General features: G+C 41.5%; 1 protein-coding gene across 1 annotated transcript; it reads left to right on the forward strand.

Annotated features, from left to right (window-relative positions):
- Positions 1-822: 822 nt before the first annotated feature.
- Positions 823-1,720, forward strand: LOC142164658 (uncharacterized). Its single transcript, XM_075222898.1, has 3 exons — positions 823-1,029; positions 1,078-1,624; positions 1,692-1,720. The coding sequence occupies exons 1-3, from the start codon at positions 823-825 to the stop codon at positions 1,718-1,720; spliced, it is 783 nt and encodes a 260-aa protein (XP_075078999.1).
- The last annotated feature ends 10,878 nt before the right edge of the window (positions 1,721-12,598 follow it).

Raw genomic sequence — 12,598 nt, forward strand, 5'->3', positions numbered from 1 at the left:
AAACACTGAAAAATATACTATTTTTTTTACAATTCTGTCCAAAGATGTTTTTATTAAATAAAAATAAAAAATTATTATTTTGAGTTCTGAAATCATGTTTTAACATACATTAGTATATTATGTGATTTGAACAAGTTAAAATAATAAAAACCCTTAAAAACGCCAAAAACAGAATTGTAGAAATATGTCTTGATTTTATAATTCTGTCGAACTCCGATTGACCTCAAATTTGATAGGTTCATTGGAAACGGCCCAGTGAGCAATACTCATGAACTTTGCTCATGAGGTGCGTCATTTCTTGGGCATTCGGGGTCGTTTAGATTGGTTGCCATTTTTCTGTTTTTTGGAATTTATTTTTAATAAAAGAATTTTTTTAAAAAGAAATCTGTGATGGTAGGCTTCAATTCCCATTGTTTCCAATCATGTTTTACAGTAATATAACGAATTTATATGTTGACATAGGTCTTCTTCCACATCGGATAAATTCATTATAGATGATTACTGTAGTCTTGCCTCTAGTTATCTGATTACTTGTATTAGCTCTTCAACTGAGTTACATGTTGATTCAATGAAACTATAGTTTATAAAAGTGATATTTACCTATCTTAAATTAACAGTTTACTCTCCATCTGAGTTGGTCCTGTTTAAATTATGGGGTTAATATCTTACATCACTCATATATTTTGCATGAATAATTAAGTTTCCCTAACAAATCTAACTGTTCAATGAGCATGGTTATATGTGTAATGTGTTCTTTTGAATTTAATTATTCTAAATACATAACTAATGATATCTTTAATATGAATATCTCTCAGATTAACCATGTCTTCATTCAACTCACTTACCTCAATTTTGAACCAAAACAAATTAGAAGGACCGAATTATGTTGACTGGAAAAGGAACCTTGATATTGTCCTAACTCCTGAAGGTTACAAATTTGTAATCACTGAGGAGTGCCCAGAAAAACCTGAAAATTCTATTGATGATCAGGTTAAGGCTTATGACAAATTGCTTAAGGCTGATGAGATGGTGCGATGTTACATTCTTTCCTCTATGGCGAATGTTTTGCAACATTAGCATCAGTCTATGGGGTCTGCTTATGATATGCTCGAAAGACTTAAAGAGATGTCCGATGAGCAAAATCGTGCAGCTAAGCAAACAACCATGAAAGCCCTTTTGAACACTAAGATGGCTAAAGGATCATCGGTCAGGGACCATGTTCTGAAGATGATGAGTCTTATGAATGAATTGGAGGTCCTTGGAGCTGTGATTGATAAGGAGTCTCAAGTTGAGATGGTCCTGCAGACTTTGCCTGACAGGTTTCAACAATTTTGCTTGAACTATAATATGAACAAAATGGATTTGTCACTAGCAAAATTGTTGAATGAACTGCAAGCGGCAGAATCTATTATCAAACAACAAGCTCTAGTTGTGGCACTCAACGTTGAGAAAGCTTCGATTTCTAAGTCGAAAGGCAGTAAGAAAAAGAAGAAAGCTCAAAAGGTTTTGGCACCTGGTGGTGCGACTGACATGAAAAAGCCCAAAAGCAAGTGCTATCATTGTAAACAACCTGGGCATCACAAGAAGCAATGCCCTGCCTATCTGGCAGAGTTGAATAAGCAAGGTAATTCAAATTTAAATTTTGTTGAAACATGTTAGTGGTTGTTTATACCATCTGCACTACTTTGCAGGGGTTTCAGGAAACGCAACGGCTAAGTGAGAATAAAGTTTGCGTTTTTCAAGCCAGTGGCGAGCCAACACCAGCTTTAGCTTTAGGATATATTAGAGTTTCATTTAGTAGTGATAGAGTTTTAGTTTTAAAAGATGCTCTCTATGTACCTTCTATTAGAAGGAATTTGATTTTGGTTTCATAAAATAATGGATGCTAGTTATAATGTTTATTTTGCTAATAACTCTGATGTTATTAAGTTTAATAAACATTTTATCTACACTGCTGCTAGAGTACATGACCTTTTTATTCTTTATATATCTCCTCATGTGCTACAACAACCAAAAGAACTAAATAACATTAATCTTCCATATAAAACAAAATGTATTTCTAAATTGGGTCAAACTTATTTGTGGCACATACGTCTAGGTCATATAAATCTAAATAAGATTTCGAGATTGGTCTCTGATGGACCATTGAGGTAATTGAAAGTGGAGTCACTACCAACGTGCGAATCCTGTTTAGAAGGTAAAATGACCAAGAGACATTTTCCCTCAAAAGGAAATAGAGCCAGCGATAAGCTCGAATTAATTCACTGTGATTTTTGTGGCCCTATGAATATACAAGCAAGAGGTGGTTTTGAGTATTTTGTGACTTTCATAGATGATTACTCAAAATATGGATACATTTATATGTTGCGACGTATGTCTGAATGCTTTGAGAAATTCAAAGAATTTAAGACGGAAACGGAGAAACGACATGATAAATATATCAAAACATTGCGATCTGATCGTGGTGCTCAATACTTTTCTACGGAATTCATAAAATACTTATCAGATAATGAAATTACATCTCAATTATTTTCCCCAGGAACACCATAACAAAATGGTGTGGTAGAAAGAAGAAATAGGACCCTTATGGAAATGGTTAGATCAATGTTAAGTTATTCCGATTTGCCTTCTTCCTTTTGGGGATATGCTTTAGAAAAAAACAAACTACATTCTAAATTTGGTTCCTTCAAAGTCAGTACCTTCAACTCCAGTAGAATTGTGGACTGGGCACAAGCCAAGTTTACAGCATATTCGGGTTTGGGGTTGTCCAACACATGTGCTGAAAGGGAAAGTGGATAAATTAGAATCAAGGACAGAAGTATGCCTTTTTATTGGATGTCCAAAAGGAACTAAAGGTGGTTTGTTTTATTGTCCCAATGAAAAGAAGGTAATTGTTACGATAAATGCCAGATTTTTAGAAGAGGACTACGTAACGAATCATATTCCTAGAAGTAAACTAGTTTTACAGGAATTAATTAATGGAGTAACTAAATACTCATCTCTAGAACGTATCCCGGAAACAAGTATTGACATACCACTGCATCATCGTAGTGGGAGAAATGTTAATAGGTAGCAGATTACCCAAGAGCAATTGCCTGACATCACACTACCCCAAAGTAGTGGGAGTAATGTTGAGCAACCTCAGATTGTTGAGCAACCTCAGATTGTTGAACAACCTGAAATTGTTATGCAACCTGCACTCCAGGAAGAAGTTAATGATATCCCAGCACCATAAGGTGTGGAGGATAACATTGAGGGTTCAGTTCCAGAAAATGATGTTGTGATTCAACAACAAAATCACCCTTCACCTATAGTGACTAGTCGTAGTGGGAGAATTATTAGAAAACCTCTCCGGTTTGCGCTCTTGGGAGAATCTTATGATAGAATCCGTGAAGAGCCTAGTACAGAACCTATTAATTACGACGAAGAACTATGTTTACCGTGAAAATGGTAATAACAATTAAATTTGTTGATGAGACTCTAAAAATACGTGATCTATTTTTATGCTAGTTGTTAAGCAGTTGATGCTAGATATGTGAAGAATAAAGAGGAAATGTGAGCTAAAATGGAATTATAATCGAATCGGGGGGTTTGCTATTCGGGCGTCGGACTGACTGATGAGGGGCCTCGAGGTCGATGCCTGGGCTCGGGCTCGAGCTATCGGGGATAATCGGGAAGGGACTAACAATTAGGATATGATTAAGGGAGGCTCTTTATGGACAATGACAAGCTATAAATGTAGAACAAGTATGAAGGCAATAAATATAAGCAATAGTGATGAGAGAATACGTTAGAGAGAAGAGAGAGAGAGAGAGAGAGAAAGAGAGAGAGAGAGAGAGAGAGAGAGTTATTATTTATCTTGTGTAGAATAGTTGCAGCAACAACAGAAGACTCGACAAAATGGCAAGGATCCCCTTAATATAGGAGGGGAATCCCAACATAGTACAAAATGCATTAATTGTAAAGGTATGAAGATGGGACGGCTAGACATGACATCAGACTCTGTCAGTGCTATCTTCTAGTCTTGAGAACTCCCTTTCCTGGCATCGTCGTTGGGTTGGGTGTAAATTGGACCCTCCGATTTCACTGTATACAGATAGTCTCCGCGTTTCCTAGATCAAAGTAATAGGAAATGATTTTGAGCCACCGTTCCAAGGGCATCATTGCCATGTCGTCAACCTGTAAGAGCATTAAATGCCATGCCCCAAAAAATCGTGCAAGGGTCGCCGTCAAATGCGATTATCGAGGAACCCACGAACCGCTATTGGCTCATCCTTTCCACTGCCCAAGTAGTTCCTATAAATATATCGACTGTTTGATAATCCTTATCTTCGTAGCATCTTCCAATTCACGAGTCCATACATATCTTATTTTACACTCTTCAATCTTGCTTTTTTGAGAGAGAATTTTACCATTGCTATGGCCAGGACTTCTAGAACGGTTCCTCAGCGGAATGAAGCTGCATCTTGATCTCGGTCGTCTAAGGAGAGAGCCAGGCGATACCCACTTTGGAACAATGCACTCCCTCAAAGCTTGATATGTCAAAATATTTTACCATCGATACCACTTCATCCACAACGGGCCGCTGTGAACATGTGTCCCGATACATTAGTGTCGTGAACAACATAAAAGTGGTGAGGACAGACTACCGATGGAGCGAGGCAGTGGAGGTGGAGATCCCTGGCCCTGATAAAGATATAACGGACTACAAAGCCGGCTTCCTTCAAGTGTATACCTACCCGTTCACCTTGGTCCCTGATGATTTTTCTGAATCCTCACCCCCGGAAATAGATCCGGTTATCCTTGATTTTTGTGACAATTATCAAGTGACGCTCGATCAGATTTATCTTTCTGTCTGGAGGATAGTATTGATGCTCCGTCATTTTACTGAAGGGGTTGTGGGTGAGACATTTACCCTGAGCCATTTGATTAGGTTGTACAGCCCTCAATTTTATCGAGGTTTGATCAGGCTCCATAATTGATCCAAAAAATCATTTTTCTCGAGCACCGACGAGGGGAAGGATCGAGGATGGATGAGCAGGTTCGTTTGGGTAAGGACCTCGGACATCATTCCGGCATAGAGGATGCCTTTCCCGGAGAGATGGAACACACAGTGTAAGCGGTTTTCCCTTAACCATGTTTTGTAATTTTCTTTCCTTTCCCCCTGAATGATGACCTCTTTGCCGTTTCATGCAGCCGTCGCTTGGTACCCCTAGGCAGTTTCGAATTTGCCGGGGTGGATCAAACAGTTAGATGCCGCGTTCTCGTATCATGTTCGATCTTGGACCGACCTGGCCAGGGAGCGATAGGTGGCCAAGAATCACAGTAGAGCTCATTTGTTGTATATGTCTTAGATTTGCATTTCTCAATCATGGTTATCATGCTATTACGGGCCTTGGCATGAATATGGAGATGAGGCGGCTCCCTGGTGGTGAAACAGAGGCTTCAGAGTCCGGCAAGAGTAAGAAGAGGGAAGGTAAGGCGGCTACTGATCCTCGTATGGAAAAGAAACCCAAGTCACTCGAGCATCAAACCGCTACTAGGACCTCTGCTTCAACTTCAAGGGAAAATTCCGGCATTGAGGATGGGGATGATGATGAAGGCCAGTTAGCACGGAGGACCCTATCGAGTGCAGGAGCCTCGACCAGAGGCTGCTGAGTGTAGAATAGTCGACTCAGGTCAGTCCTATAGACCGAAGACTCTTGAGAAGGGTGTAAACGTGACCTGGAATGGCATGACCGGGTTTGGCGCAGTCTCTGTTGGGGGGACCATTGCTATCGATCCAGAAGTGTAGGGGCCCGGAGATTTTTAGGAGCAGGGTTTCCTTTTGGGGAAATCAGTGACATGAATGATTTCATCTCATGCTTTCAGGTCTCGTCCGGGGAACTGAGGGACACTCAAGAAGAGTACGCCGCCAAGGCGGGGATTCCTCTCAAAGGGGGAGGCTTACTTGCCAACATCTTTGAGGGTGTTAGCGATAGCGTCAGTTTTGATGTTCCTGGGCTGTCAAGGCGGCAAAAAGATTCATGCAGCAGGTGATAGCTATCTTTCGTATATTTCTTTTAGTTTTGGGCATCATTCTTCGTTTTTCTAACTCTTCTGTCATGCCGCAATGCAAGGATATGTGTGATCATGCCCTCTTTCGGATCAGTAAAGAGCTTTCTTACCATGAAAAGGAGTGTACGAAGCTCACCTTGATGCTTCGGGATTCGGAGGCCCACTCTGCTCGAGGAGAGAAAGAATTAGGGGAGCTCCAAGCTGCTTTGGAGAGAGCATTCCGGGAAAGGCTGATCTCGCTGCGTAGGTATTTTTCCCTGCTTGTATCCAACCTTTGCTCCCATATTTTGACACAGTTACCTCTCTTTTGTAGGTCGAGCAAAATGGTTCGCAGATTAGTCGACTGAATGCGGAGATCCTAGGGATGAGGAAGCAAAGTGAGGTAGCGACTGAGGAGTTGGCGTCATCCCATTATCTTCTCAAGAATGCTCGCAAGGAGATTGCTTCCTTGGCCACAGCCAAGTCCGAGATTGAAAGAAATGCTGCCACTTATCTGGATGATGCAGCCATGACGCATAAAATAGCTCGTGACATATCGATAGCAGCGGAGCAATAGCTATTTTGGGCTATTAAACATGCTAATGCGGAGGCGAGGAGAGAAACCCTGGAGGAGATCGGAGCCAGGGGCGTTGATCTGTTAGTCGATCTTGAGGAAGCCCGCGAATTGGAGAGAGAATTGGTTCTTTTGGTCGTCCTAGATGAGGGCGAAGATAGCAATGATGAAGAGTATTCCCCATGTCATTTTGCATCCTTTCTTTTTCCTTTTGTATGCAATCCCCGGGGGATGGATTTCTTAAAGATGCCTCTTGTGGATACATTTTTGGCAATGTAAAAAGAAGGACTTTTCTCCTTTCAGTTTTTTCGTTCCTTTGCTTTCGCGGATTTAACCTTTCGACTTTTGATGTTAGCCTTTCGAAATTCATTCTTGGAGCGACCGAGACCCTCAAATCGGGCCATGCCTTAGGGTTAAGTTGACAACTTCTAACGAGCCGGTGCTGGTGATATCGCGGAGCCCCTGAGGCCCCGCATTTTCTTGAATTCTGCGGGGTAGCAGCAATTGCTCAATCTAGTAAAGGGGCCCCGAAGTGATTCTATCAGTACGTTTCCCTAGGAGAGGGTGATGTTAACGCGGCTAGAATTAATTGGCCTATTGGGTAGGCGGGCAGTTGTTGTCTTGCCCCTATATATTCATTCGCTTGACTTTCCAATGGTGATTCTACTGCTTTGAGGGACTACCTCTTCCACATAGACTGGCATTTTGTGCTAGTTCTTCCGTTGCTTCGACCAAAATTTTTTTCTCAAATCCACATCTTTCTCCTCCTATTTTATCGTGGCCATGACTGGTGTGTCGACATTCGACCGCCAAGGAGAGGGGATTTCTTCCTACACTCCACATTCGATTGGTGATAGTGACGCACCGCCGGTGCCAGGTGAGTGGGCCTCGAGGTGCCTTGCCTCGACGAGAGCCATCATGCCGGGGAGGCCTCCCAATGTTCTGGGTCACCGGGAGCACGTGTCGAGGATCATCTCATCAGTGGGAGAGGAAAACCTCGAAATGATCAGAAAAGATTGTGGATGGGGAAAAGGTATGGTATTACAAGTACCTTCTTCCGAGAAGAGCATCATGACATACGCTGAGGGGTTTTTGAGCATATACACGCATATTTTTGCATCGGGTCGTGCTTGATTTCTGTCAGAGATATCGGGTTACCTTGGCGCAGGCTCACCCCTTCCTTTGGAAAAAAGTGCAGACGATGAGATATTTCACCGATAAGGCCGGGATAGAGTTTACCCTCAGCCATCTCGTGAGGTTATATCGGCCACTACATTATCGGGGTTTGATCGCTCTGCAGCGTCGATCTACTTGAGCTCCTGTCATCGGTAGCGAAGAGGATAAGGACCGTGGATGGATGAATCGGTTCGTTCTGATTCGAATGACCAATGTCATCCCTATAGAATTTTTGCCATTTCCTGAGAAATGGAACTTGACACGTAAGTGTCTCTCCTGAACTATCATCGTTTTGACCGGAGGCGGGCTCCGTAATGATATCTTTCCATTCCATATTTGTAGCAACTCATTGTCGACCAACGAGATCCCCGATTTAGCCAAGTGGTCTCATAAGCTGGTAGCTTGCTCGATTCATGATAGGCACCGGTGGTGAGATCTGTCCAAAGGGAGATGGGAGGCGAAGCATCGTGGTAGGTGTTTTGTTTCCTAAAAATGGTGTTTTTCTTGTCGGCTTATTAACTCAACTGCCGTAGGTATCAGAGATTTTTCCGAAATGAAGCCGTGTCCTCTAGGAGAGGAGGAGAGATTACCGGCCTCGGGATCGAGATCGATGACAAACAAAAAGGGGCTCCGGGGTGTGAAGGGGCTTGCAGTGGGGCGACTCCTTCTCAGTGGTTAAGAAGAAGCGATTCGATCGGTTACTATCTTCTAAAGGCAGTAAGCCATCGGATATTGGCTCGGCCTTTGGCGAGGCTTAGCGGCTCGGCCTCATGGTGAGTATTTGATCGTTGTAAGATTATTCCGTTCCCGTGCCTTTCTTTGTTCTTTCATAGGCCTTCGATAGGCTCAAATCTGAGCTGCTTTGTTATGAGGCCCTATTGCGGGAGGCCTTGGATAGGGAAGAATCCCTTAAGATTCTCTTTGCGGAAAAGGTAAGTGAGCTGGTTTCCCTGCGGCGTGAGGTGGACCGGAGCCGGAGCCGTGAGAGCTACCTAGAAAAATAGGTACCGTGCATTCCATGATGGCTTGCACTCCCCTTTTCATCTCAGCGGATCAATTGTTTGAAATTTCAGTTGGAGAACAAGGTGGAGGAGTTAGGATAGCTCTAGGGCGAGGTTGGTCGAGCCAAACGCGAATTCAACGAGCTGCATGCACATGTAAGTACCCTTTTTGCGGCCATAGAAAGTACTTTAGCCATGGTTTCTGCTCTTGAAGTGCAAATCTGGACCGTTCGTGTGAATGATTCTACACAGGCAAATATGATCACAAGGCTTTTGTCCGAGCTTTCAAAGGTGAAGGCCAAAGTGGTGAATGTCCGGGCCGAGGTCGTGATGAGCAGCACCAAGGCGGGAGAGAAAGCGGTATCCTATATTAAGAGTGATGTCGTTGCTAGAGCCAAACTGAAGAGAGCCCTCGATCGTACAAGCTGTAGTAAGGAGTATGCTAAATGCAAATCTCGGAGGGCAATTCTCGAGGAGATTCATGCCAGGGGATTTGATCTCTCTGAAGAGATCGAGCAAGCCAAGGGGAAGGAGTATGATGCCAAGTTCCTTTTGTCAAATGTTGAAGATGGCGAGGAAGGGGCCGCCGAGCCATAGTCACCAAGGGAGGATGTTTATTTCCTGCCTTGTTCTTGTGTATATAGCTTTCACAGTATGTTGTAAACAGAGCTTGTATTTTATCACCTGTATGTATAAGGGTGAAACCCCGCAATTTGTGTCTTTTGTTTGTCAAGATTTTAACCAGGTCGATTCGACCTTTGAACTAGTAGAAATATTTAGATTCGTGATAGGGCCTGAGGCTCATTAGGCTGGCAACAACAGATCTTATGCTTTGCCCTTGGACATATGCATTTTACCTATTTTGGGTTTAGTCTCCGAGTCGGGTTTCGACTCGAGTTCAATCAACCCTCAAGTTTTGTATTTGTGCGGGCTAGCGACAATGGCTCTTACGCCTTAGGTCGAAGTGACCTTTTATGTGTGTGGCCGTAAGGCTCATTAAGGTGACGACAATGGCTCTTACGCTTTGCCCTTAGGCATATATAGTTAACTATTTTGGGTTCGGTCTCCGAATCAGGTTACAACTCGAGCTCATTTGACCCTCAAGTTTTCAAATTTTTAGCTGGCGACGGTGGGTCTTACGCTTTTGGTCATTACGACCTTTTAATGTATGCTGGCGACAATGGCTCTTACGCTTTACCCTTAGGCATATGTAGGCTTTATTTTCCTCTCGTTAAGGACTTTTGAAATGATTTTGCCTGAACCATCATTGATTAGGGAAGAACCTCGATATCAAGTCATTTATGGTGATGTTCGAACACCTCGGAATGTTTGGCTCATAGGCTGAGTAGCTCGAAGCCTTGTGATTTGGAGCTGACATGGTCGAAGATCTTTTGCCTGTTGAGGGTAGCCTGTTTAACCGGTTCTTTTCAAAGTAGATTCGAAGTAATGGCCTATGATTTTGTAGCGATGGTTAGGCATCCCTGAGTCGCGTTAATTTGGCTGGTACAACCGTATGACCGTAGTCATTTGTGTTTGGCTGGAGCCATTTTTGGTCACGAGTGTAGTAGTTTAGGCGTCTATATCGAGGGTATGCCCTTTCGGGAGTCTAACAAATGCAATATATAGCCTAAACTTTGGGATTGAGTTTATGCATGTAGTAAGGTCTTACAAAATGTTTATGCCTTTTGAGGTCTTACAGCTTCGTTGATACTTGGTACAAGTACGATTCATGCCTTGCTGGAGGTCTTACAGTTTTCGTTGATACTTGGTGTCACACCTCCTTTTTCCTACACCCCAAAGGGTATATAAGGGAGTTTTTTCCAATTTAAGTGACAATCGAAACAGGATTATTTTATTTAAAACTCAAAGTCGCCACTTGGGATAATTTATGGTATCCCAAGTCATCGGTCCCAATCCCGAATCGAGGAAAGATTGACTCTGTTTTACAGTCTGCGAACACATAAATCCAGGTAAGGAATTCTATTAACCCGGGAAAAGGTGTTAGGCATTCCCCGGTTCCGTGGTTCTAGTACGGTCATTCAACTGTTATAATTAGCCTATTATCTGATTTTAATACACTCTTGAAACCTATGTGCATTTTATTCCTTTTAAACTGCTTTTAATAATCCAACTGTTATACAACTAATTATTGATTACACGTTTGGGAATCATATCACGGGAACCGTACCCACGATCCACAACGTATTTATTTTATTAATAAGATTAAACTGTGGGTTGGGTCACATAAATGTACCCCTGAATTTTGAAAATTAAGCATCACAACTACGTCAGGGGAACTGTACCCGTAGCTCTGACAATTTAATTAACGCGCCTAAAGCAACTACACGCGTATGAGTTTAAATATTTTTCTAAGGTTTGAGATTATTGTAGGCCAAGAATTATGGACAAAATATTATTGCGAAACTATTCCAAGTCAATCGATCCCAAATAATTGCTAAATCTTCACGGCCCAAGATAATTTTACAACCAAATCATATGGCCACAACATTTAATTTCAAACTTAATCAAAGAACATAAACAGGTTTCTTAATACTCAAGTGATTAGTTCACCTTGGAACTCAAAATATTAAATCAAATAAGCAAATCAAAATAAGAAAACATCTACTTGGGTATCGAACCCAACATAGTATTTAATAGGAAAGATATCAATTATAATATTGTGACATTAGACAAAATACAAACAAAAATACACAAAACACACACAGGCATATATACAATGTATTGTATAACGCAACTAAACAAAACATAAACATAACATAACAGAAAGCTTAATCAATCTTGACATCATAATTAATCAACACAACTAATAAAAGAAATGAGTGAGAGATATGAACCTTTTATATTGAAATTTTTTGATTTAACTATCACATCGGCACTTCTCAAGTCGAACAAACAACAGAAACTTGAAACCAAACTTTAACGCCGAGATCAACGGACTGGAGCTGTGAGCGAGAGCCTCAAATGACTTCGAACTTGCCGGAAGAAAAACTCGAACTTCCAGGTAGAAATAATTGTTGTTTCGGGGTGGTTTGGTGCTGGTTTTTACAGTGTTTGGGAGCTGTTTTCAGCTCACTCTCAATGTTTGCTGAGCTTGTGGAGCTTAGTTTTAATGGAGTTTCAGGCTGCTGGAAGGTGGTCATTTGGGTGATGAAAGCTGCTCTTCGATTTTTTGGTGGTTCGATTTTGTTGACGAAGATGATTTGATGAGGGGTCTGATGGGTGTGTTGTGGTTGGAGATGCGGCTGCCAGTCTCTGTGTCCGTCGAAGAAGACGAATGACGGGTGGGGGTCCTAGGTCTATTGCAGTGCTTGTCAGCCTTTTGTCCTTAGCCTATTTTTGTTGTTCCGCCCATATCCAACATTCCCTTTATATTTTAGGTGTAGGCACTATTAAATAGGGGTAGGAAGTAGGTTAGGGGTATGGGCCTAGGAATTATGGGCTTGGGAATTATGGGCTATGTCAAAATTAGGCCTAAAAATGGGTTGCCCGAGCCTAAGTTTTATCCTTTCTCAGTAAACGAGACTAAAAATACGATCTCATTTATTAATTAATCCTATTTAAGTAAAATAACTATTAAAATAATACTAACCGTTAAAAAAACCTGTTTTTTAGTATTTTTTAAGATTAAAAATGACTACAAAATATTAATGAAACTATTTTTTTGTAATTTTTATTTTCTTGTAATAAAATAAAGTAAAAGAGTAAAAATGAGTTGAAATAGCTATATTAGGCCTAAATTAAATATTTACGCGCTAAAATATGAAAAATCTTGGGGAGGGTCAAAAATCAC

The sequence above is a fragment of the Nicotiana tabacum genome, chromosome 1 (assembly GCF_000715075.1).
Source record: "Nicotiana tabacum cultivar K326 chromosome 1, ASM71507v2, whole genome shotgun sequence".
NCBI classification, from domain to species: Eukaryota; Viridiplantae; Streptophyta; class Magnoliopsida; order Solanales; family Solanaceae; genus Nicotiana; species Nicotiana tabacum.